Source organism: Bubalus bubalis, chromosome 12 (assembly GCF_019923935.1).
Source record: "Bubalus bubalis isolate 160015118507 breed Murrah chromosome 12, NDDB_SH_1, whole genome shotgun sequence".
Taxonomy (NCBI): Eukaryota; Metazoa; Chordata; class Mammalia; order Artiodactyla; family Bovidae; genus Bubalus; species Bubalus bubalis.
Window position 1 is genome coordinate 66,457,431 of NC_059168.1, and position 26,778 is coordinate 66,484,208.

The following is a 26,778-nucleotide window of genomic DNA, read 5'->3' on the forward strand; positions in this document are numbered from 1 at the left end:
GGGTCTCCTGCATTGTAGGCAAACACTTTACCATCTGAGCCACCGGGGAAGCCAACCCAGTAGGCTTGGCTCAGAGGTTAAAGCGTCTGCCTGCAATGCGGGAGACCTGGGTTCGAACCCTGGGTCAGGAAGATCCCCTGGAGAAGGAAATGGCAACCCACTCCAGTATTCTTGCCTGGAGAATCCCATGGACAGAGGAACCTGGTGGGCTATAGTCCACGGGGTTGCAAAGAATTGGACATGACTGAGTGACCTAACTGTAACTGTAAAGAAATAACACATTAGGAGAGAAGAAAGCTATAAAATGAATGCTATATGCTTCTACTTTTAGAAGATAATCAGGAGTAAATTAATTCCAAAAAAGAAATAATAAGAAAAATAAGACTAGAAATCAGTGAAATAGAACATAGACAAATAACAAAGAAAATCAACAAAGCTTAAAGTTAGTTCTTTGAAAAGACTAATAAAATTGATAAGACCTTAGTAAGGCTTACTAAGGAAAAAAAAAGCTGAAAACAAATTGAAAACAAATTATCAATACCAGAAATGGAACAGGGGCTATCACTACTTTTCGTGCAGACCTTGAAAGAATAATGAAGAAATTATTATATAAAATTCTGTGGGAGTAAAATTGATGGCCTAAATGAATACATAACATTTCTCGAAAAATACAATTTACAAAAACTGACACAGGAAGAAATAGAAAATCTGATGAATCCTATATTCATCAAAGAAATTGAGTTCCTCATTTAAGAATTTCCCACAAGGAACTTCACCAGTGAATTCTTTTAACTTACAAAGAATAAATAATACCGCTATTATACTTTTTTCTCCAAAATAGAAGAGAGTACACTTCACCACTCATTCTATGAAGCTTTTATAATCTTAATAACAAAATCAGATAAGAACATTACAAAAGAAGTAAATATAGACCCAAAGTTATTATAAGAAAATATTTACAAGTCAAAACCAGCAATGTGTAAAAAGGATTTTAATATACTATGACCAAGTGAAATTTAAGAACTGCAAGGTGAGTTTATCATATAAAAATCAATCAAAGAAATTTACTATGACAGATTAAAGAACTGTCATTTCAGTAGATGCATAAAAGCAGTTGTTACAAAAATTTAATACATGTTCATGATTAATTTTTAAAAACCTTAGAGAAAACTAGGAAAAGAAGGAAATTTCCATCCTATAAAAATATACTTAATAGTGAGGTACTGGAAAGTTCTCTCCCTACTACTGGGGGCAAAACAGAGATATCCATTTACTGGAGGTCCTAGGCAATCCAGTAAATCAAGAGAAAGAAACAAAGGGCATCCTATTGAAAAGAAAGAAGCAAAACTGTCTTTTATTTGCAGATGATGTTATTGTCATCACTCTAAATTCTTTCTGATAGGTTCCCTATTTCCTCTCTATGTGTTACGTTTTGTAGTTTTTTACCTTGCTCCTTCATCTGTAACATATATATATATATATTTTTTTTTTTTTTTGCCTTTTATTTCTTTTTGTTTTTGATGCATGGGATTGTGTTCCTGTCTTCCTAGTTCTTTGGCTTGAGTTTTCCAGCAGTAGAGTTTGCAGGCAGTTGGGTGTGGAGATGTGGACCTCTGGTATACCTCACTCCAGTTAATCTCTCTATACTTTTATAATACATGTTGAAATATTTTAAAATTTGAATAAGAATAAAAAACCTATGTGCTTTGTGTAAGTTATGAGGACCCTGATTTCATTATAAATTTTTTCTTCCAACCAGCTATGGATTTAAGAAAGAGGTTTGAAGAACAAAATAACAGTGCAAAAGCTTGTCGTTTCTTCAAGTTCTCATTTTACTCATGTCAGCATGCTTTTCATGTAGTATTTAGATTCTGTATAATAAAGCCCATTCATAACTGACTTAGAGCATAGGGGTATATACACATTAGCTCTAGTGTATTCATTTTTCACTCTGTATATGTTTCTATGAAATTATTGTACCAAAAGCTGTACTTTTTTCAGAAGTCAAAGTAAGAGAAAGTAAAAAAAAAAGTTTTATATTTTAGTTAATTAAATTATGATGTATTTCATATAGAAGGACCAACATTAATTTTGCATTCCTGTTGCCTTCCCAGCAGTGGGTGCTTAGCAGCCATTTTGTTGTTATTGTTCAGTTGCTGAGGCGTGTCCGATTCTTTGTGACCCCGTGGACTGCAGCACTCCAGGCCTCTCTGTCCTTCCCTATCTCCCAGAGTTTGCTTAAACTCACGTCCATTGAGTTGATGATGACATCCAACCGTCTCATCTTCTATTGCCACCTTCTCCCTGGTGTCTTGAATACATGAATGAAATACTCTATAATACTTTCCTCATCTGAATCTCATTGCTGATAAGCAAGTACAACATTAGCTCTCCGGAGTGATTGTTTTCTTTAAAACACTGTTGAAGAAAGGAAAGTAAATCATTTGTACCAAATTATTTTTTCTTTCAAATTGTTAAAGTGCTTAATACTTAGTTTCCATTTAAATAGGTACTTTTAATAACTATTTAATTTTGGACAAAATAATGAAATGTTGATGAAAATGCCATTGCAGTATGAAAACATGCATGTTTATAATTTATAATTATTTTAAACTTATAGGTCTAGCTCATTCATCTTAATATATTTTGTATTAAAGACAAAATATATAACTTACATTTAACTATAACAGACTATATTTTTAAAAATAACTTAATTGCCAAAATAGTCTTTATTTTTATTTATATATTTATTTTCGGTTGCACTGGGTCTTTGTTGCTGTGTGTGGCTTTCTCTAGTTCTGGTGAGTGCAGGCTGCTATTTGTTGTAGTGCATGGTCTTCATGTGCGGTGGCTTCTCTTGTTGCGGACCACGGGCTCTAGATGAATAGGCTCCCGTAGTTGCAGCACACAAGTACTGGACTTCCAAGCAGTCTTTAAAAAGAAGAAAAGAGTTGGAAGATTCGAACTTCTCAATTTCAAAACCTGCTTCAAAGCTACAGTAATCGAGACAGTGTGATACTTGTGTAGGAAAGACATATGGATCAATGGAATAGAATTGACAGTCCAGAAATAAATCTTTACACTATGGCCAATTACTTTTCAATGAGAATGCCTAAACAATTAAATGGAGAAAAGAATAACAAATGGTGCTGAGACAAATGCGAAATACTCCTACCTCACACCATATAAAAATAGATCAGAGACCTAACTAAAAGAGCTAAAACTATGAAATCCTTAGGAAAAAACACTTGGATTAGGCAGTGATTTCTTAGATATAACACCAAAAGCACAAGCAAGCAAGAAAGTAGATAAATTGGACTTCATCACAATTTAAAACTTCTGTACTTCTAAGGATGTCATCAAGAATGTAAAAAGATTACCCTCAGAATGAGAGAGAATATTTGCAAGTCATGTATCTGATAAGGGACTTCTATCCAGAATATATAAAGAACTTTTACAATTCAGTAATAAGAGAACCCAATTTCCAAAATCCATACTGGACTTGAGTAGACATTTCTTCAAAGGAGGTACCGAACTGGCCAATAAGCACATGAAAAAAGATGCTCAACATGATATGTAAATGAAAGCCACAATGAGCTCCCATTTCACATTCATTAGGATAAGCTAGTAAGTTAAGGATAAGATAAGTAAGACAGATAGTAAGAAGTGCTGGTGAGGTTGTGGAGAGATTGAAACTCATATATTTTGGTAGTGGGGTTGTAAGTCTACTGCCTCTGTGGAACTCATTCTGGCAGTTCCTCAGAATTTTAAATGTAGAGTTACTTGTGACCCAGTAATTCTACTCCTAGGAATATACACAAAAGAACTGAAAACAACTGTATACACAAAAAGTTGTATGATTCTGTCTATATGAAGTGTCAGAACTGAAAACAACTGTGTACACAAAAAGTTGTATGATTCTATCTATATGAAGTGTCAGAAAATGTACATGCCTAGAGATGGAAAGTAGATGGCAGTTGCCAGGGCTGGAGAAGAGAATAAGTGACTGCTAATGCTTAGGGAATTTCTTTTTGAGACAATGAATACATTCCAAAATTAGATATTGGTGATGATTGTACAACTTTGTGAATATACTGAAAACTACTAAATTTTATACTTTAGAAGCATGAATTTCATGATTATGTAAATTATGTCTTGATAGCTATTGCCAAAGAAAAGGAGAATTCATTTATCTTTGTTTTGTATTTAAATTCCAAGTTTTTAATTTTTAACAAATTCTAGTTCACTGTATTATAAATCTGTGATAGTTGATTGCTCGAGGAAGTATTAATATTTGAAGCTAAAAATAGGAAGATGTTCGTATTACAGTGGCAATATTTATATTTAAATAAAAGTGTACTAAAATCATTTGTATTTTGACCTATTTGGAACGAAATGTTAAATAGAATTTGGCGGGGTGGGGGGGCGGAGATAGGGTTTTTTTTTTTGTTATATTTATTTTTGGTAAATACTAAAAAATTTCCGTATGGCCATAGGATGTATATTAGTAGATTTATGCCAGAATAGAAAAACTAGAAATGGAATGGATGATGTTGCTCAATTTCTAACACTGTAAGTTGTGAAAAGCCATAGCATTTCTCTAGAGTGTTTCTTAATATTTTTCAAATAAAATGTTAAGAAAATTTGAGGGAAAAAATTAGAATTTGGAAGCACACCTGTGTGTTGTAAGTAAAATGGATTTGAATATTTTGTGGGAGTGCAGTTTTATGGGTAGAACAATCATACATTTTCAACTCCGAATCCCCTATACTTGGCGTAGTATCTAACATACACTAGGTATTTTTAAAATATTTATTGAATGAACAAAAACTGTGGTGTTACACATAAACTTGGTCTAAGTTTTTATTTTGGCTGATTCCTGCCATGTATTCAAGTCTGCCTTTGAGGGAGGTTGTTACTAGGAGATAACACAAAACAAATAAGATAAGCCACTAATTATTCTCTTCTCAGCTAGACAAATTTTAAAAATCGTATATCTTTAATTTTTAAAATTTCCCTTTTACTGAGAAACATTTTACACATAGTAAAATTTACCCCCTTTAAATGTACAATTCGATGTAGTTTGACGAATTTATATAGTCACGTAAGAACCACCACAATGAGATATAGAACATTTTAATTTCCCCCCAAAATTCCCTCTTGCCTCTTTGTGGTCATTCCTCTCCCCCACCCCAGCTTCTGGAGACTACCGATCTGATTTCTGTCCTTTCAGCTTTACGCCTTCAGAATGCCACATAAATGGATTCATGTGATACATACTTCTGTGTCTGGCTTCTTTCACTTAGCAAACTGCCTTTGAAATTCCCAAGATGTTGTATAATCAGTACTTTTTTCCTTTTTATTTCTGAGTAGTATTTCCATCTGCATTTTCACATTGTCAAAAAGTAAGTTTGTTGATTCCTGTCTATGCATACATAAAGAATAATGATTTAGAACTTTGGATAATCTTACTACACTTTGCAGCAAGCAGGAGGCAGTTAGTTCTTCTAGTATGTTCCACATATGACCTTGGATGCTCCTTTGTTGGACTACAAGTTGGGAGATTTCACAAGTGGCTGTAATGGCCAGGACCCAGTCGCAGCTGTATGTGAACTTGACCTCAGAGTTTTGTTTTTTTCTTCAAGAGCCTAAGTAGTTTAGCTGATGTTCTTACAGTTTGCATTTTCTCTTTGGAAACCTGGAGGTGATCTTAACTTTTGTAGACAACCTGGACTTATTTGCCTATTTTCTAAATAAGTAAATAGCTCTTCATCCTTCATAGAGATGGCTACTGCTAATTTTATAAATAGCTGTGGTTTCTAGGCCCATGCTTTGGGAAGATTAATGTGATGGTGATACAGTGGGCAGAACATGAAGAACATATTCTAGTCTATGTATTTTATTCGAGTATACCATAATCTACTTTTTGTCTTCCTAAGTTTGATAAAAGTAGCATGACTCATTAGTTAGATATACTTGGGAGAATCATATAACGTCATGGTAGGCAATAGAAGTGTTTTCAGTTTAAATGGTTAATAAATGAATTTCAATTGTATTTTATAGAAATAGTCAAATGCTTGATGAAGATGATATATTGAATGAAATACCAAAATCTTCCTCAGCTGATTTGCCTGATAAAACCCCCAGTGCCCCACAACGGGAAAGAAGCACAGAAACAGCAAAGCCCCAGGCCACTGCAAATAATGTGGTAAGAAATTTAAGATCTCATCCATTTATAACATGTTACTTAAGTTGTATTGAGGAGAGAAAAGACAACTGATATTAGACATATCTTGACAAAATTGCTAGCATTGATCTGCTTTTCCTGTTTTTAAGTAAAGCTCTAGAGAAGGTCACACTAGACCAACACTTCAGCTAATAGAAATGTTTAATTTCTTCCTTTGAGAAATTTAACTAATTCAGTCCACAGCTGCAGATGGGTTTTTTAATGGTAGCTTTCTTCAAAGTAAATCATTGTGAAGTTTCATTAAGGATGCAGGATTATTTTTAGCACTTAATACGTAGGTGCCTTTTAGTCTTTCATAGGTGAAAGTAGAGACTTGAGTAAGCAACAGCCAAATCCTTCCGAGAGGAAAAGAATCCTCCCAGCATGGATGTTAACAGAAAATTCAAGTGATCAGAACCTTTCAGTCATCAGTGGAGGTAGGTTTTGTTTCAAGAAATATTTGACAGAATTTGAAAGTTTTTGAACAAGTGAAGATAAAATTATAGTTGTATATGTGTGTAACTTAGCATAACATTTCTTTAGGAGTCTTCATGAAGTTTAATTTAAATCATAAATTATTATTTTGTGCCATTTATCAAACACCATTCTACTCCTTACTATTATTTTTTAATTTTTTAATCTTTTAGCAGCTTAAAACAATACCCATTATTAACTCACAGTTTTAAAGTCTGGGCAGATTTGACTTAATTGTCTCTTGAGATTTTCACGAGACAAATCCAAGTGTAAGCTGGGCTCTGGCCTGGGCATCATGGTATATCCACTTACAAGATCATTTCAGTTTTTATGGAGAATTTGCTTCCTTGTAGTCGGAGCCTTTGACTGTGTGGATCACAATAAACTGTGGAAAATTCTGAAAGAGATGGGAATACCAGAGCACCTGACCTGCCTCTTGAGAAACCTATATGCAGGTCAGGAAGCAACAGTTAGAACTGGACATGGAACAATAGACTGGTTCCGAATAGGAAAAGGAGTACATCAAGGCTGTATATTGTCACCCTGCTTATTTAACTTCTATGCAGAGTACATCAAGAGAAACGCTGGGCTGGAAGAAGCACAAGCTGGAATCAAGATTGCCGGGAGAAATATCAATAACCTCAGATATGCAGATGACACCACCCTTGTGGCAGAAAGTGAAGAGGAACTCAAAAGCCTCTTGATGAAAGTGAAAGAGGAGAGTGCAAAGGTTGGCTTAAAGCTCAACATTCAGAAAACGAAGATCATGGCATCTGGTCCCACCACTTCATGGGAAATAGATGGGGAAACAATGGAAACAGTGTCAGACTTTATTTTTCTGGGCTCCAAAATCACTGCAGATGGTGACTGCAGCCATGAAATTAAAAGAGGCTTACTCCTTGGAAGCAAAGTTATGACCAACCTAGATAGCATATTCAAAAGCAGAGACATTACTTTGCCAACAAAGGTTCGTCTAGTCAAGGCTATGGTTTTTCATGTATGGATGTGAGAGTTGGACTGTGAAGAAGGCTGAGCGCCAAAGAATTGATGCTTTTGAACTGTGGTGTTGGAGAAGACTCTTGAGAGTCCCTTGGACTGCAAGGAGATCCAACCAGTCCATTCTGAAGGAGATCAGCCCTGGGTGTTCTTTGGAAGGAATGATGCTAAAGCTGAAACTCCAGTACTTCGGCCACCTCATGTGAAGAGTTGACTCATTGGAAAAGACTCTGATGCTGGGAGGGATTGGGGGCAGGAGGAGAAGGGGACGACAGAGGATGAGATGGCAGGATGGCATCACTGACTCGATGGACGTGAGTCTGAGTGAACTCCGGGAGTTGGTGATGGACAGGGAGGCCTGTCGTGCTGCAATTCATGGGGTCACAAAGAGTCAGACACGACTGAGCGACTGAACTGACTGACTGACTGAGTCGGAGGACTTGTTTTCCTGCTGACTATTCGCCAGGGCTCACTCTCAGCTACTAGAGGGCATTTTTCAGTTCTGAACTTGATCTTCAAGGCTAGCATGGCACAACAGACCTTTCTCCTGCTTTGCATCTAATTTCTCCTTGGTGACCAACTGAGAAATCTCTGCTTATAGAATTTGTTGATTAGATCAGGCCCATGTACATTATCTTCCAGTTAATTAACTCAGGATAAACTGATATGGATAAACTGATATGTAAACTTAAAAATAGGTGCAACATTTATTTTGCCATATAACCAAACACAATCATGGGCATGATATTGCATTCACAGTCCTGGGGATTACGACAGGAAATCTTGGGGAGGGTTCATTTTAGAATTCTGCAGATCACACTAATGTCTCTTTACTTGTCCACTCTCCTAATATTAATATATCATAATTTAAGCAATATCTTATTATTTAACTTTTGTCACTGTCCCAAATTATAGTGTCATCAAGTGTGATTAAAAACTGTGTGAATGTCTTAAAATAATGTCTACCATTATTTTATTATTATGGTATAAATTGTAGAAAGGAAATTACTTGATCAGAAACTACAAGTATTAAAGGATCATGACATGTTACTAAAATACTCCCTTTGTACTACAGTGAAAAAAAACCATTTTGAAAAATTGTTTCCTGTCAACTCTAGGTTTCACCCATAACAATATGTGCCATTTATATATGTAAGAAAAATAGTAAAAGTAAATGTAGAGGCAGTAGTATACCCATTAGTGAGGGAATTCACTGGAGCCCAAATGACAGGGATTGAATCCTAGTTCCTCTGCAAATTCTGCTAATTATTATTACTATTTTATTTTAAATTCTGGTTTTTTGATTTATACTAATTTTAGTTCCAGATGTCATTAAATAGATTTTCAAACAAATCCATTAGGGTCATGCCTATGATAAAAGACAAGCACAGTAAAAACATTTCAAATTAAATTAAAAAATTACAAGCACACAATGTTATGTGCTGAAAGAGTCAAAGATGATGAGACCAGTGTTCTAGCACAGTTCATAGTCGTGGCAGATACCACAGTCATCTTCTGGATATTCCCATTGATTAAAGATTATTAAACTTTTTGCTACATTGTATTATTCAGTCAGCATTTCATTTGCAACTTCTCAGTCATCTGAGGTTTAATTTCTGTTGGCTGCCTGTTTTCCTTTATGTGGGTCACATTTTCCTTTTGTGCTATTGGATGTTGGATGTTATAAATGATACAGTATAGAGACTTTGATTTTATATCCTTCTGAATAAATATTTTTATACTAATAGGCAGTTAACTTGTCCTAATAGAAAATAGGAAATTTTCTTCCTGTTTTCTCCCCCCCCCCCAAGATTATGAAAATCTTATGCTTTACTTTAAAAAAGGTATTTTCAAAATTTAATATGATTTTTCACCTACACAAGTGCAGGGTATAAAATAATGTGTGATGAAGTCAGTGATGGAAGAGCCAGAGATTCAAGTGAGTGAGGATTATTCCTAGCTCATTGCAAGCTTCCATCACAGCTTTGCAGCAGCAGAAGTGGAAGGGGCAGCATATAGGCCATGCCACTCCTTTTTGCTCTGTCTACATTGTCCCAGAAAGGAAAGAAGCATCAGAGCTGATGGAAGTTTCATTAAGTTTGTCAACCCATTCCTTCCTTTCCTTCTCAGTTAACAACTCAGGGATCTGTACAGAATATTCCTTACTTAAAATGCTAATTTGGATTATAGTAGGATCAGAACGATCTTGTGGCAAGAATAGGTTATATATTATGTGTTGAGGGAGATGTGATTTAATCCAGAGCTTTTTCATATTTAAATCTAAGATTTCCTGGTAAGGGTTTTATTTATTCCAGGACAGTGGTTTTGAATTCCCTACTCCCCCCATCATTACATGTATATCTTTATCAGTAACATTTCTCATTAAGTGTGGGTCCTCTCTGTTTGCTGGAAGGGAGTGGGAATGGAGGATGGTAGTGGAGAGGGGGCAGATACTTCCTCTCATTAGAACATTTTCTGTAATATAGAAAGAATAACTATTTAACCAAAAATTGACCAGTGTGAATTTCTTCCTTGCAAGCAAGTTCTTTTCTTTCCTAGTTGTTTTATTCTGTAATTGCTTCTGTAAGGTTGGGCTGGAAGAAGCACAAGCTGGAATCAAGATTGCCGGGAGAAATATCAATAACCTCAGATATGCAGATGACACCACCCTTATGGCAGAAAGTGAAGAGGAACTCAAAAGCCTCTTGATGAAAGTGAAAGTGGAGAGTGAAAAAGTTGCCTTAAAGCTCAACATTCAGAGAACGAAGATCATGGCATCTGGTCCCATCACTTCATGGGAAATAGATGGGGAAACAGTGGAAACAGTGTCAGACTTTAATTTTTTGGGCTCCAAATCACTGCAGATGGTGACTACAGCCATGAAATTAAAAGACGCTTACTCCTTGGAAGAAAAGTTATGACCAACCTAGACAGCATATTCAAAAGCAGAGACATTACTTTGCCAACAAAGGTCTGTCTAGTCAAGGCTATGGTTTTTCCTGTGGCCATGTATGGATGTGGGAGTTGGACTGTGAAGAAAGCTGAGTGCCGAAGAATTGATGCTTTTGAACTGTGGTGTTGGAGAAGACTCTTGAGAGTCCCTTGGACTGCAAGTAGATCCAACTGGTCCATGCTGAAGGAGATCAGCCCTGGGATTTCTTTGGAAGGAATGATGCTAAAGCTGAAACTCCAGTACTTCGGCCACCTCGTGTGAAGAGTTGACTCATTGGAAAAGACTCTGATGCTGGGAGGGATTGGGGGCAGGAGGAGAAGGGGACGACAGAGGATGAGATGGCAGGATGGCATCACGGACTCGATGGACGTGAGTCTGAGTGAACTTCAGGAGATGGTGATGGACAGGGAGGCCTGGCGTGCTGCAATTCATGGGGTCGCAAAGAGTCGGAAACGACTAGCGACTGAACTGAACTATCATTATTACATTAGTTATAATTGTCCAAAATATATTTGCTTCCAATTATGAATATATCCATTTATTTTCACTTGGTAAATGTACCATATAAAATATGAAGCACTTTTTTTGACATCTCACCTTGGAAACACAAATGAGAGTAATTTGACATTGCTTTAGACAGGAATATTAAATAGTGTGTGTGCGCTAAGTTGCTGCAGTCAGGTCTGACTCTTTGTGACCCTATGGACTATAGTCTGCCAGGCTCCTCTGTCTATGGGATTCCCCAGACAAGAATGCCATGCCCTCCTCCAGGGGATCTTCCCTACCCCGGGATGAAACCCCTATCTCTTATGGCTCCTGCATCAGCAGGCAGGTTCTTTACTGCTAGCGCCACCTGGGAAGCCCCCATTATATAGTGCACAAAGCTCAAGCTTCAAAATAAAGTCTTTGCATTTAAGCATTTCTTATAAATTCCTACTTTGGGGAAATATAAGAAAAAAGGTAGGTTACTTAACTTTTTTAAAGACAGATTTAGAAGGAAATAACAGTTTAGTACTTGAATCCAGCTAATTAAAGTTTGGAGTACTTTGACTTTTTCTGCTTTGTAGTTTTTATTGTTGTTATGTTCATTTAAGTAGTTTATCATCCAGGTCAATAGACCAATGCTAGTGATTTTTAAAAAATCAATTTCCAGGATGCATTTTAGGCTCATTTAAGTATAGGATACTTTAAATCTTTTACAGCTTTAATACTATATCGTGTTCATTGATCTTTATGTAGACTACCTGAAACCATCTTGATATTTTTGAACCATCTGTGTCTTTAAATACAGGACAAATAATAATGTTAATTGATGTTAACTGACTTGACTTACCTAAGATCATAATAAATGGCAGAGATATAATTGAGATGTAGCTCTGCCTGACTGTAAAGCACATGCTCTGAACCATATCACTTTATAGCCACCTAAATTTACCCTCTGTATGTTTTGGAGGTTTAGTTTTGTTTTTGCTTTTTATTTTATTAATATGCCCTTGCATTCTCTTCTAGATCTTTTCTCAGTTTTTTTTAACTGTTTTTTTAATTCTTCTATTTTTTTTCCATTTTTATTTTATTTATTTATTATTATTATCATTTTTTTACTTTACAATATTGTATTGGTTTTGCCATACATATGTACATGAATGTTTGCTGTGATCAGGCTATCCTTTCTGTTTTTCAACTAATATACTTCTAGTTTATTTAGTTTTCTGGGTCCCCAGGTATTATCCCTTGGATGTTATCATGAGTTTCTTAGACCTGAGCTAAGATTGTTTCCATGTCCCTTAGTGATTGGTAAGTGAGTATATTTGGGCAAAGACTATCAGAGCTTCCCCTTCTCTTTGCTTATCTCTGCTTCCTTAGGTCTCTAGGGCCCAGGACAAGGTGTAACTCCTAGGGTTTGATGTTCTTGGTAGATTAAAAGGAGCTTTTATATTTTCACTGGTTTCATGCTACCCTTTAGTACTCTTCTTTGCCCATCTTTTAACCCTCCAACATGAAGTAATGAAAAATGACAGATGCTGATAAAGGTTGAAGTAGTAAATAGTCCCCAAACCGTTTGGTTTACATTTAATTTTGTACACTGAGTATTTTCTCTGTGACATTACAGATGATAAATATTTAACTGACATTGTTTAGTTTGATTATAGTTCAGTGTTTACTTAAAGTACTATTCTGTTTATCTCAAGCAACCTTGTTAAGTGGTTTAACTAATTCTGATTGTTTGTAGCCTCTTGGATTTTCTAGATGTATAGTCATATCTATAGAATTATGATAATGTCAGCTCTTCTGATCTATTTATTGCTTTTAAAAGCATTTCTTATTTTATTTTATTTTTTTTATATAAATTTTATTTTATTTTTAAACTTTACATAACTGAATTAGTTTTGCCAAATATCAAAATGAATCCGCCACAGGTATACATGTGTTCCCCATCCTGAACCCTCCTCCCTCCTCCCTCCCCATTCCATCCCTCTGGATCGTCCCAGTGCACCAGCCCCAAGCATCCAGTATCGTGCTTCGAACCTGGACTGGCAACTCGTTTCATACATGATATTTTACAAGTTTCAATGCCATTCTCCCAAATCTTCCCACCCTCTCCCTCTCTCACAGAGTCCATAAGACTGTTCTAGATCCTATAAGTTTTAAATAAAAATGGATAAAATTGGCATCTCTGTTCCTGATTTTAATAGGAATTGTGTTAGTATTTCACCATTTAATATGATTGGTATTTGATTCTGATTATTATGTTTAAGTTGATTGAGTCAGAGATAACTTGAATTTTTTGAAAAAATTTTTGGTATAGAAACAGTTCTGCATTTTCATATATTAATGTAATTAATGATGTTAATAGGTTTCCTATTGTTGCACTATGCTTGTGTTCCTGGGATAAGTTCATTTTATCATGATGGCATATTATTTTATGTTGTTAGATTTATAAATATGTAGGACTTTTGCATCTATATTCCTAAGTGTGGCTAATATTTTTCTCCATATGTGCCATCCATGTCAGATTTTGACCTATATAGGTATGTCAGCATTGTAGAAAATGAATTAAGCAATTTTTTAATATATGTTCAAGGACAGAAATATCATTTGTTTTTATCTCAAGCAACCTTGTTAAGTGGTTTAACTAATTCTGATTGTCTTTAGCCTCTTGGATTTTCTAGATGTATAGTCATATCTATAGAATTATGATTATTTCAGCTCTTCTGATCTATTTATTGCTTTTAGAAGCATTTTTTATTTTATAAGTTCGATCCTATAAGTTTTAAATAAAAATGGATAAAATTGGCATCTCTGTTCCTTTCCTTTATCACAATCTGGGCCTGGTGCCTACTTCTAGTAGTTGATAGTTCTGGCATAGGACTAGGTTAAGCTGACCAGTAAAAAAGAATGAAACACCTCAAAGCAGATTAGAATGACACACATTTAATGTACAAGGAATTATCAGTTCAAATTGGTGGAGAAAGGATACATCATTGTTAAATACAATGTGGGAGAATTAGATTTCCATCTGGAAGAAAATAATAATAGAGCACTCACTGCTCAGGTCACATTTATAAATAAGCTTCTACTGAATTAATACCCAGTGTTAAAAACGGAAACTAAGGCATTTGAAGAAAATTTGGGGAAATGTTTTTCTATTACTTCTGGGAGACTTTCCTAAGATGATGGGAAGCCTAGAATAAGGGAAAATTTGACAGACATATTTTGGTCCAGAAATTCCAATTCTAGATATTATTTTCTGGGCTCCAAAATCACTGCAGATGGTGATTGCAGCCATGAAATTAGAAGACGCTTACTCCTTGGAAGAAAAGTTATGACCAACCTAGACAGCATATTCCTAAGCAGAGCCATCACTTTGTCAACAAAGGTCCATCTAGTCAAGGCTGTGGTTTTTCCAGTGGTCATGTATGGATGTGAGAGTTGGACTATAAAGAAAGCTGAGCACTGAAGAATTGATGCTTTTGAACTATGGTGTTGGAGAAGACTCTTGAGAGTCCCTTGGACTGCAAGGAGATCCAACCAGTCCATCCTAAAAGAGATCAGTCCTGGGTGTTCATTGGAAGGACTGATGTCAAAGCTGAAACTCCAATACTTTGGCCACCTGATGTGAAGAGCTGACTCATTGGAAAAGACCCTGATGCTAGGAAAGATTGAGGGCAGGAGGAGAAGGGGACGACAGAGGATGAGCTGGTTGGATGGCATCACCGACTCAATAGACATGGGTTTGGGTGGACTCCGGGAGTTGTTGATGGACAGGGAGTCCTGGCGTGCCGCGGTCACCAAGAGTCGGACTCGACTGAGCGACTGAACTGAACTTTGTGTTAGGCCCGGGTCTAGATACTGGAGACACAAAGTAGGGAATAGTGAAGAAGGCACAGGAAGCCTCTGCCCTCTTAAATTAGAGAAGAAAGACAACCATGAGGATTTCCTTCTTTAGATCTTTTTTCTTTTCTGATTAGATAGTTCATGAATTTTTAAACAAAATATGATACTGACTTAAGTTTCTCCACTACACTGAACCTTGAATCAGGGTTATGACAATGCAGTATCCATTGTTATTGGAGATTTATTTTCTTAGTTAGGTTTGTAGAGGTTGCTTTCCCTTTTCAGTTATTTTAGGTTTTTAATCTGTCTTTAGGTAAGGTATCTAAAGGTAATCTGTTTTAAGGTAATTTAACTTGCATTTCTCACTGTGGGTGGTAGGGGCTCAGTAAGTATGTGTAAAATTCATTGGTTGCTATAGGTCAGATTTTCTGTTAAAGAAATTCACTGCTAAAATTAAGGAACTATCCATATATGTATATCACTAATATACATGTGATACTCCAATAATTTATGTATCTTACCTGATTTACTCCTCCTAATAACTCCATGAGTTTTTATAATTCCCTTTTTCTAGATGATGAGACCAAAGTTCAGAGAGGCAAGGTTAAACCGTTAAAGGATGGTGCCTGTCCATATTAGCATCTTGGCCTGGATATATATCTTCAGGGCTGGAGGTCTTGGCCATGGTGTTGCTTAATACTTCTTGAGATTGGGAAATATGCATTTTCAGATTGGCCTTAATATAGATAGAGTCTTTGCTCTTTTATCATTTTTATTTTTGCTTTCATTTCTTTTTTTGGGGGGGTATGAATTATTGACATTTGAAGGTACAGGAGATAATTTTCTTCTTTTTTTTCCTTGTGTTTATGTGCTTGTGTATGATTAAGGTAATAATGTAACTCGGGAAAGTGAAAAAGAAAGAGTCTGCAAAGATAAAACCCAAGTAAACATAACACAGCCAGGAAAAAAGCGATTAATTTCATCAGGAAGTTCAGAAAGTACATCAGCAGAGCAAGACACAGGAAAAAAGTGCAAAAATGATGATCAGGAAGAGTCTATCATTTCATCCAAGGTGATTTTTAAAATATTCAGTATTTGGTTGTTTATTTTCTCTGACAAGTGTTCTAGTTATGATAATTATATGCTATATATATCAATGAAAAACCAAAAATGCTTTTTATATTGTTTCTCAAGATTTGTTATTTTGTTTGATTTTGTTGTTTGGCTTTTTAATATAGCACTTGCAATGTAGAAGAGCTATTTAATTTAGAAATTTTCAAACTGAAAAATAGGTGGAGACCACTTGACTCTGGTCATAATTTGGTACCTCCCTTTTGAAACTCTGGGTTTTTGGTCATTCTCAGGCTGCCTGTCACTACTTTTCTCTTGGTAAGTATTAAGAGAGGAACAGTTAATGAGTAGTTCTTAACAGCCTGTTGCAGAATTACTTCTGGGTTTACTTGCAATATTTATAAATCTTTTCTATCCTATTTCAGTTTTTGCTAATTCATTAGAATGGTTTGGCTGACTTAAGCATTCTTTGATACTGGGTACTCTAAGAAAATGAGATTATTGGATGAATTTAAAAAGAAAGAAGGGGAAAAAAAAGGGAGAGATATGACTCTAGGACAAAAAGGTCAGGTATTCTTCCTTTCAGGAGAAGAGTGGCTTTAAATGATCATTTTCATGATCCTTGTAGTCCTGTGGCTAAGCTGTGTGGGTCTCCATCTGTTTAGTCTCAGGGAGAGCCAAAGGAATAGGATTGCTTTTAGAATTGTATGGACTGGATTGATTGAAATTTCAGCCACTATCCCCGAGAATCAGGTCTTTTATAGTTCTCCCCTCACTCCTGCCTCCTTTCTAGTGAGAAACAGGATCCTTTCTTCCAGCTAGAAAGCAGGGTCTAATCACTATAGGCTCAACTCTTCTGCTTACTTATGGAGTCAAGCTTAATAAATGAAAACAAAATGTATTCTAACTCACATATATTGACCATAAAAACTTACCTATAAATTTTATGTGAATTTTGAGCCCTAATATTCTCTGCTCTACTCTCTAAACATATTATTGACCTAAAGGAAATAGATTTCCAGATATTTCTCCAGCAAAGATGAGTTTATTTGGGATCAGCAGAGAATTGTATTTTGGAGTCTTCAGCCATGGGTGCAAGTTCCTGCACAGCAGAGGAAAAAGAATACTTTTATAGCTGATAGTAAACAGATTTCATGGTTTTTCATTGGCTGAGTCTTCGCCATGAAGGAAGAGGACTCTTTCTTCTTCCAATTGCACTCTGCTGTCATCTCAGGGCATGAGAACTGTACTTTCTGGTCTCCCAACTCTATTTAATTTTTTACATTTCCTCATTTTGGTCAAGATTTTTCTCTGAAAGTATTGCTAATCAAGAGTCAGGTTTTCAGTGACTTTATGTCCTTTAGTGCCAGGAGGGACCTTTGCTGGGTGTGGCATCTCACACTGGAGAGAAAGTACACAGATGGAAACCTATTGAAGTCACATTCAAGTATCAAGGAGAGGTAGGAGGAAGAATTTTCAGGCACTTTTAATCTAAAGTTTGTATGTTATCAAAATCATAGAGATTGGAGGGTATTGAAGTGTTCTGTCATCATCAAAGGTTTGACAGACAAGCTGCCAACAGGCCTGGTCTGGATATCTTCAGAAAGCTGTCTCATCAGTCATCTGCTTCAATTCTGGGAAATCTTGTCTTTCAGGTCATCAGATAATGTGCAGATCTAGTCAGGGTTTGGTACATTTTTATATGTGTCATGTGAATCCAAGAGTCTCCTTCTTGGGGTTTGGTGGCACAAAGGCTGGTTAACAGTACGTCATAGGGGCCTTTCCAGTGAGGTTGAAGAGAGTTCTTCTGGAGGTGTTTCTTTCCAGTAGACAAAATGTCCAGGTTGTCAGGTATATTTTAGGTCATCATCCCCCAAGAGTACACTGTGAACAGATTGCTCTACCAAAACACAGTTATTTTTAATAGCATTTAGGCTTTTGCTATATTGGAGTATCTCTCCTTTTACCAGTTGTGAGTCAAAAGAAGCAAGAGCATCCCGTGGCTATCTTAAGGTGCGAGAGCTTATGAGTTCTGAAAGGGGTGGATCTGAGATTCAGAATGACCAATGACAAGGCATTTTGGCCAAAATTTTTAGAGGGCCTTTACTAATTTTGTCAACTGAGTAATAATAATACCATTAGTGCATTCAACTAAACAGGGATCACTTTCAGCACAGTGAAAGTGTTGAAAATTGGCCAAATAGCACAGACTTGTTGAAGTGAAAGTGAAGTCGCTCAGTCGTGTCCGACTCTTTGCGACCCCATGGACTGTAGTCCACCAGGCTCCTCCATCCATGGGATTCTCCAGGCAAGAACACTGGAGTGGGTTGCCATTTCCTTCTCTAGGGGATCTTCCTGACCCAGGGATCGAACCCGGGTCTCCCGCGTTGTAGGCAGACACTTTACCGTCTGAGGTAAAGTCCAGGGAAGTCCACTTGTTGTAGTACCTGACCAATAAGATGTGTTCCTTGATGGCCATGAAATTTGAGAGGAATTCCCCTGATAGGGATAATCTTTTCTAAAAGGACTTTAACCACAGAAGAAGCAGTAGCATGTCTGCAAGGGATGCCTGTCTGTATGTGAAAACACACAGGCCATTACTAAAACATATTTGTATCCATGAGCCAGAGCAAGTTGTGAGACCTTGAATGGTTCATTGGGCTGTCTAAATTGTCTGGGAGCATTATAAACAAGCTTTCTTGGGTTGTATTTCAGACAAGTGGGATAAGTGAGGTAGATATTTTTGATGGCCTTGTTAATGTTTGCAGATCAATGCTGATTGATGAATGCTATCATTTTTTTTCAGTAGACCAGTGGTTTAATGCATGTACAGTGCTGAAGAATGGGGATTTTAGAGTGTCCAGGAGGACTGGGTTGTTAGTCTAAACCAGAGTTTCCTCTTTTATCAAACCAACAATTTTTCAATTTTCAATCTTGTTTTTCCTCTTCTTTAGTCTGTTTTTTTAAGTTATCATTTGGGAAAATTTCTCTTTGGACCAACAGCTTGCTATTGGCCCTGTTGCTATAGGCCCCTTGCTATTGGCAACATTCCCTGCAGAAGTGTCATCAAAGTTATTTCCCTCAGTTTCCAGAGAGTCAAGTGTAGAATGTCCCAGAATATTAGTAATACCTAAAGTGGCAGATAAAAATATTACATCCAGTAAACATAAGAGTCACTTAAAATTGTATTTCAGCAGGGAGTAAGGAAGTCACGTTACCTCATAGTATTACAAAATCATAAGCTACTGTATAGTGTATAAATATTATATTTGTGTATAATATTGTAAAAGTGTATACCATCAGTTTAAATATTGGCAGCTTTGCCCTTGGCTTAAGTACAAGCCCATATGAGAGTGTATAATTCCGCCTATTTGGCCAAAGCTGCCTCAACAACATCAAAAGGAGTTGCGAAGCATACCTGGCATATTTACCATTGTTACCTTTTAAATAAGAATGTCAGTGAACCTTGAGAAGTCAGTGTTACCAGGAGGTCTTTCCTGTAAATCATTATGAGTCAGGAGGTGGTCAGTCAGTGTCCTCTTTGGTGGTCAGTTAGGGACTTCTTTGGTGACAGAGGGGAGAAGAGTAGCAGGTACAGCATAAAGGAGTTATGTGAAGAGAAGTTAATGAAAGGACTTACTTCTTAGGACGTAAGGCACCTGACTGAGAAGTACTAAGTGTGACGAGAATTCAGGAGGGCTTCTACTGCGTGATGTACAAAGTTGCTTAAGGGGATCCCATGATTTTCTTGGTGGCCATATCCAAAAGAGCAGTAGCTGTAATGGCTTTAAGGCAAGCCGGGTATCCCTATACCACAGAGTCCAGTTTCTGGCTGTAATGCAATGTGGGTTGCTGGTGGACCCATGGTTTTGGGTGAGTACCCCAAGGGCATTTTCTTCCTTTTCATATATAAAAAGGAAAAAAAAAAAGAGAGAATCTGATAATTGGGATTCTCAAAGGCAGGTGGGTTCATGAGACACAACTTTCAGGCTTTAAAGGCTGCATTGTTTGGTTCTTTCCATAAGTTTGGGTCATGGTTGTTAATTGTTTAATAAAGCATATACATAGGTTTGGCCATAAGAGAGAAATTTGAAATTCAGCTTTGGAAATAACCAACCAGCCCGAGAAGACTTAGCATATAGCATGTAGTCTTAGGTTTGGGGAAGCTTAGGATATCATGAAGTATATCTGGATCTCCTTAAAGCTTTTGTGCTGATATCAGATGCCCTAAATATCAAACCTGGGTTTGAGTAAACTGTAATTTTTCTTTGATAACCTTATGTTCCTAAAAGCTTTGGCAAGTGGATACTGTCCTTTTGTGAGGAGGCTTGAGAAGGAGAGCAAAGAAGCAAATGAAACACATATTACAACAAAGTAGAACCTCTAGGGAACCTTACATAATCCAGATCAGCCTTTAGTATTTGTAAGAAATAAGGATTCTCAGCAAAACCCTGAGTCATTACTGTCCAGATGAATTGCTTTTCTTCCTAAGTGAGGGCAGAAGGATATTGGTCAGCCTCATCAACTGGAATGGATGTTAGTAATTATGGGTATTAGAAACAACAGAGTGTCAAGGGATAACAGTGTTTTTTACTGCTTAGAGATCCTGGAGGAACCTCCACCCCTCAGCCCCTAGGTTTTATTCACCTGGCTGGTGTAAGGGTTAATGAGACCTTGAGCCTTGTAGCGTTCTTTTATGGTCTTTATGCCTTTCAGGGCTTTCTTTTCTTATAGAATATTAATTAAGTCTGGTTAAGTGGTTTTTGAGGGATCTACTTGAATCTTGGGATGTGTGCTGTGAGTTTTGCCAGTATCAGCTGGAGATTTTACCCATAAGGGGAGTGGTAACTGATTCACTAGAGACAAGTGATCAATATTTCTAGATCAGTATTAGCTCTAGTACTATCAGAGGCAAACCAAATAAAAGATGTCAAAGGATCATTTCATTCACCTGGTTTGTTACTTTGATAACTGTTGTCAAATTTTAGAATTATTTCCCCTTTTTGGGAAAAAAAAATTCCAGCATGACACTTCTTTAAGAAGTCTCAGCCTAATAAATGAGTTGGGGGCCGAGGAACTAAGGAGAAAGGGGTATGCATCTCTCAAAGGGCCTAAGTGAAAGGAAATAGGTTCAGAGACAGGAACCTCTTGAGGCTCGTTAGAAATCCCACTAGTTGAGCTGTGTTCAGACTGCTGACGGAGAGGGGAGACTGGGACGAGCCCCTGTTGTTTCTCAGAGTCCTGTCATTGAGAATTGGGCAGATGTTGGAAAGGCTAGTTAGAGGATTGAAGGCATCTGAAGTACTTAACAGTACATTTGTAGCAGTCTCTTTCGAATGTCCTGGCTCTTTGCGATAATAGCAGAAACTAGGAGGGTTTTGGTTTTGTTTGGAGTCTTTAGTTGGTGGTTTGAAGATAGTAGTCTTCCTTTTGGGTGATCCATCTAGAGTTTGAGTGAGCTGGCTTGCCAGATGAGCTAAATATGGAGTGGACATAGTTCCCCATTCTATCCTGGTCCTTTTTACTAGAAAAGAAAGGACCCAGTTCAGTCCATTAATAAACATGGGGTTAATAGATACCCAGGTGGAATCAACATCTGAAAGAAGAGTAGAATTTTCCTTTAAAACAATCTGAAGTTGATTGTAATAGTCATGAATAGGATCATCAGATTTTTGTGTGCAGGCCTGAATTCTGTTCCAATCAACAGGCTTTGGGAAAGCCATAGAAATCACCTGATGAAATTGCCTCATGATTGCTGAAGTGGATCATATAATGGGCTTCCCAGGTGGCTCAGGAGTAAAGAATCCACCCGCCAATGCAGGAGCCACAGGAAACACAGGTTCGATCCCTGGGCCTGGAAGATCCCCTGGAGTAGGAGATGGCAACCCACTTCAGTATTCCTGGGGGAATAATCCCATGGATGGAGGAGCCTGGCCAGCTGTAGTCCATGAAGTCGCAAAGAGTTGGAAAAGACTAGGCATGCACACATGATCATATAATAAGTTAGTGGTCTGGTCACTGAGCTGTAATTCTAGAGACCTTTCAGGATTTTCCCAACTAAATGTTTTTATCCAGTGCTGGGCCCAGTCTTCACTGACAAGTATAAAATTAGATGATATAAGTCAGAAACAAGGTTGGTAAGTTTGAATAACTATATTAAATTCCTCTGCAAATCAATGAGGATCTTCTGTTACTTTGGGAAGGTCTTTGACTATGGCTCACAGTTCAGCTTTAGTCCAAGGAATATAAGAAACTAAGAGTGTAACATCTGGATTCTCAGAAGGCTTAATTTTAAAGGGACAGGTTCTGGCAGTTTCAGAGGAAGAGAGTAGGGAGAGTTTCAGAGAAAATGGAAAGTTTGGCAGGAAAATGAGTGTGGGTCATTGAGGATAGAGAGGAGGTGTTGACAGTGTCGAAGGGAAGAGGAAGATTGTGCCAGAGGCGTAGGGGCTAAGGGAGAGGCAAGATGGCACCAGATGTGGAATCTGAGGAAAAGAAGCTAAGGAAGAAGAGCCTGAAGCTTCAGAAACCATTCTATTTTTCTTTAATCATTTGCCTCAGTTAATCTTAAAATCTTATTTTGCAGAGAGGCAATTTTAAACTTCTGATAACATTGGGAAGCTTCAAAATATCAATCAAAATTGTCATTCCATTCAGTCCTAGAAACTTTTGAGTTACTGTAATCCATCTTGGCTTTAAGAGAATTAAATTTGGGGATTTCAAAAGTTTCCCACAATGGCCATTGATATTCTAAATTGCCTTTGTCAGGTTGGTCCAGTTGGAAATGCACATGAAGAAGGACTAGTTTTTAAGCATAGAATCAGTTGAAGTATCTATTGTGGGGGGTGAGGTAGCCTCAAAATATTTAGGTAACTGGAATCTTACTTCTCAGAGGTTTTCTTCTATAATAAAAGAATAATTTTCAAGCAGCTTAAATAATTTACAACTTAAACAGCTCAATTCAAACAGCTTACAACTCAAACAACTTGCAGGCCTAATAACAGCCAGTTCTAAGAAATAACTTGGTCCTGGAGAAGCCAAGCTAAAGGCTTCTTAGCCAGCTTCAGTTGAAACAGTTTCATCTCAAAGTCAGACCAAAGTGCCAAATGAGTACCCTCATGCAGAATAAGACCTTAACCTGGAAGATTAAAACTCAAAACAGACTCCAAACAAAGCTGAGAGAGCTTCAAATGCAAAGAGGGTATGGGCTCACATCCTGGAGAAACATGTACCTTCAAACTCCAGGATCTGTGAGAAAAATCAGTGATCACAGTGGACTTGATTGTGGATGCTGCACCTGTTTGCTCATCAGCCCTGGAGCTGTTGAAGGTCTTCTCTGATCCCTGTACAGATCACCAAACTGTTGACCTGAAACAAATGGACTTCCAGATATTTCTCCAGCAAAGATGGGTTTATTTGGGATCAGCAATTTGAGGTCTTTAACCTTGGCAAAGAAATAGAGGAAAACAACAGAATGGGAAAGACTAGAGATCTCTTCAAGAAATTAGAGATACCAAGGGAACATTTCATGCAAAGATGGGCTCGATAAAGGACAGAAATGGTATGGACCTAACAGAAGCAGAAGATATTAAGAAGAGGTGGCAAGAATACACAGAAGAACTATACAAAAAAGATCTTCACGACCAAGATAATCACAATGATGTGATCACTCACCTAGAGCCAGACATCCTGGAATGTGAAGTCAAGTGGGCCTTAGAAAGCATCACTACGAACAAAGCTAGTGAAGGTGATGGAATTCCAGTTGAGCTATTTCAAATCCTGAAAGATGATGCTGTGAAAGTGCTGCACTCAATATGCCAGCAAATCTGGAAAACTCCACAGTGGCCACAGGACTGGAAAAGGTCAGTTTTCATTCCAATCCCAAAGAAAGGCAATGCCAAAGAATGCTCAAACTACCGCACAATTGCACTCATCTCACACGCTAGTGTAAAGCTCAAAATTCTCCAAGCCAGGCTTCAGCAACACGTGAACCGTGAACTTCCTGATGTTCAAGCTGGTTTTAGAAAAGGCAGAGGAACCAGAGATCAAATTGCCAACATCCACTGGATCATCGAAAAAGCAAGAGTTCCAGAAAAACATCTATGTCTGCTTTATTGACTATGCCAAAACCTTTGACTGTGTGGATCACATTAAACTGTGGAAAATTCCAAAAGAGATGGGCATACCAGACCACTTGACCTGCCTCTTGAGAAACCTATATGCAAGTCAGGAAGCGACAGTTAGAACTGGACATGGAACAACAGACTGGTTCCAAATAGGAAAAGGAGTTCGTCAAGGCTATATATTGTCACCCTGCTTATTTAACTTCTATGCAGAGTACATCATGAGAAACGCTGGGCTGGAAGAAGCACAAGCTGGAATCAAGATTTCCAGGAGAAACATCAATAACCTCAGATATGCAGATGACACCACCCTTATGGCAGAAGTGAAGAGGAACTAAAAAAGCCTCTTGATGAAAGTGAAAGTGGAGAGTGAAAAAGTTGGCTTAAAGCTCAACATTCAGAAAATGAAGATCATGGCATCTGGTCCCATCACTTCATGGGAAATAGATGGGGAAACAGTGGAAACAGTGTCAGACCTTATTTTTTTGGGCTCCAAAATCACTGCAGATGGTGATTGCAGCTATGAATTAAAAGATGCTTACTCCTTGGAAGCAAAGTTATGACCAACCTAGATAGCGTATTCAAAAGCAGAGACATTACTTTGCCAACAAAGGTCCATCTAGTCAAGGCTATGGTTTTTCATGTATGGATGTGAAAGTTGGACTGTGAAGAAGGCTGAGCGCCAAAGAATTGATGCTTTTGAACTGTGGTGATGGAGAAGACTTTTGAGAGTCCCTTGGACTTCGAGGAGATCCAACCAGTCCATTCTGAAGGAGATGAGCCCTGGGATTTCTTTGGAAGGAATGATGCTAAAGCTGAAACTCCAGTACTTTGGCCACCTCATGCGAAGAGTTGACTCATTGGAAAAGACTCTGATGCTGGGAGGGATTGGGGGCAGGAGGAGAAGGGGATGACAGAGGGTGAGATGGCTGGATGGCATAACCAACTCGATGGACATGAGTTTGAGGGAACTCCGAGAGATGGTGATGGACAGGGAGACCTGGTGTGCTGCAGTTCATGGGGTTGCAAAGAGTTGGACATGACTGAGTGCCTGAACTGAACTGAACTGAACCTTGGCAAGCCTCTGCTGGAAGCTCCCTCAGTGTAAGGGAAGGAGAACTCTTAAGAGAACTCTTAGAGAGAGGAAAAGGAGATTGGCAGGACTATAGTCAACTAAGAGTCTGTGGCTCTTTTATTGGCTGAATAATTGCCAGGAAAAATGAGGAGTCTTCTTCTTGTTGGGCTTTGCTATCATTGCAGGGCATGAGAGCTCCATCTTCTATCTAATTGAGTTTTATTTTTATTGATTTTTTACAATAGCAATACAACTCCCTTTTTTCCCCTAAGAAGAGACATTTTTTTTCCAGAAGAAAATCTGTAGTATGCATGTCTTACTGTATTTAAACCAACACATAAAGTTTGATAATCACAAGTGAAACTTTTAAGAAAGGTCAAGCCTTTTCTGCCAGCTGTAAAGGCTGCAATCAGGGCTGTTCAGAAAGAAAAATATTAAGTTATCAGGAATATCAGAAGGTCTAGATGTTCAATAAAATCTTTGAAACATTACCAAAACCAGGTTGTTTATTCCTGAAAGCTGGTAGGGAGGTGATATTTTAAGAGTATCTTCATTTGTCTCCAGTACACTAGATTCTTGCCTTGACTGACCAAAATAACAGGAGAGGTAAAGAATATAACTCTTATTTACATAGCTCTCTCTTAATTAAGACTGTATCCCCAGAGCTCCTTAGTGTTGGTTTACTACATCAAGGAATCTTATATCCTTTGCTCCTGATTGGCTATTTGGATTGTACCATTTATAGCATGTCTCTGATCAGTCCCACAGAAACATCTATTCATTCATTCATTTAATAAGCATTCATTAAACAAATAGTAGTAATACATGTTAACAACAATGGCTGAAAAATTACCCAAAACCATTTATTGAGCTCAAAGACCATTCTAATAATCATTACACTAAGCAGTCTTGCTGTTATATGTAAGGCAGTATGCTGGCATGTGGGGTTAAATGCATAAAGATGAAGAAGACATAGTTGATAAGGAGCAAATAGTCTCGTGGGGCACATGATTCAAATCCTAAAATAAAGTGACAACACATTGATTTTTATGGCAGTCTTGAGGAGGACTCCATAAACCAGCTTCTAGGGAGGGGTTCCTGAAAGAAGTGACCCTGGGCCAATCCTAAGGGCAGTGGGCATGAACCAGGTGTAGGAATCCATCCCAGGTCGATGAGGCAACAGGTATAAGAGCAGAGAGGGTACAAAGACTATGCTGTGGACCATTGTTCTTAGCATTCTTGGTGCAGAGCTGGGCGGCAGGGCAAAATGAGGATGAAGCCGGTAGTGTGAAGGAGGACCTTGAAATGTTTTCAGCCAGAGATAATCTTATCTGCTCTTCAGAGGAGAAATTGGAAGAGAATAAGATTAAAAACAGGGGGATAAGGTCATTGACAATGTTATGAAGAGAATCTGACTGAGGCACTAATATTAAGGATGATAGGGATGAATTAGAGAAATATTTAAGAAACACAGTGCAGCACTTGTTTAGATCTGGGGGAAGTAAAGAAGAAATGAAAGATAGTC

At 37.6% G+C, this 26,778-nt stretch overlaps 1 protein-coding gene across 4 annotated transcripts in view; it reads left to right on the forward strand.

Moving 5' to 3' along the window:
- APLF (aprataxin and PNKP like factor) overlaps window positions 1–26,778 on the forward strand; it is a 102,899-nt gene that overhangs the window by 25,302 nt on the left and 50,819 nt on the right. For all 4 annotated transcript variants that reach the window (XM_006077650.4, XM_044926074.2, XM_025261263.3 and 1 more), the window contains 3 exons: window positions 6,064–6,208; window positions 6,537–6,663; window positions 15,872–16,056. In XM_006077650.4, coding sequence (XP_006077712.4) covers window positions 6,064–6,208; window positions 6,537–6,663; window positions 15,872–16,056 — 457 coding nt within the window. The remainder of the gene's footprint in view (window positions 1–6,063; window positions 6,209–6,536; window positions 6,664–15,871; window positions 16,057–26,778) is intronic.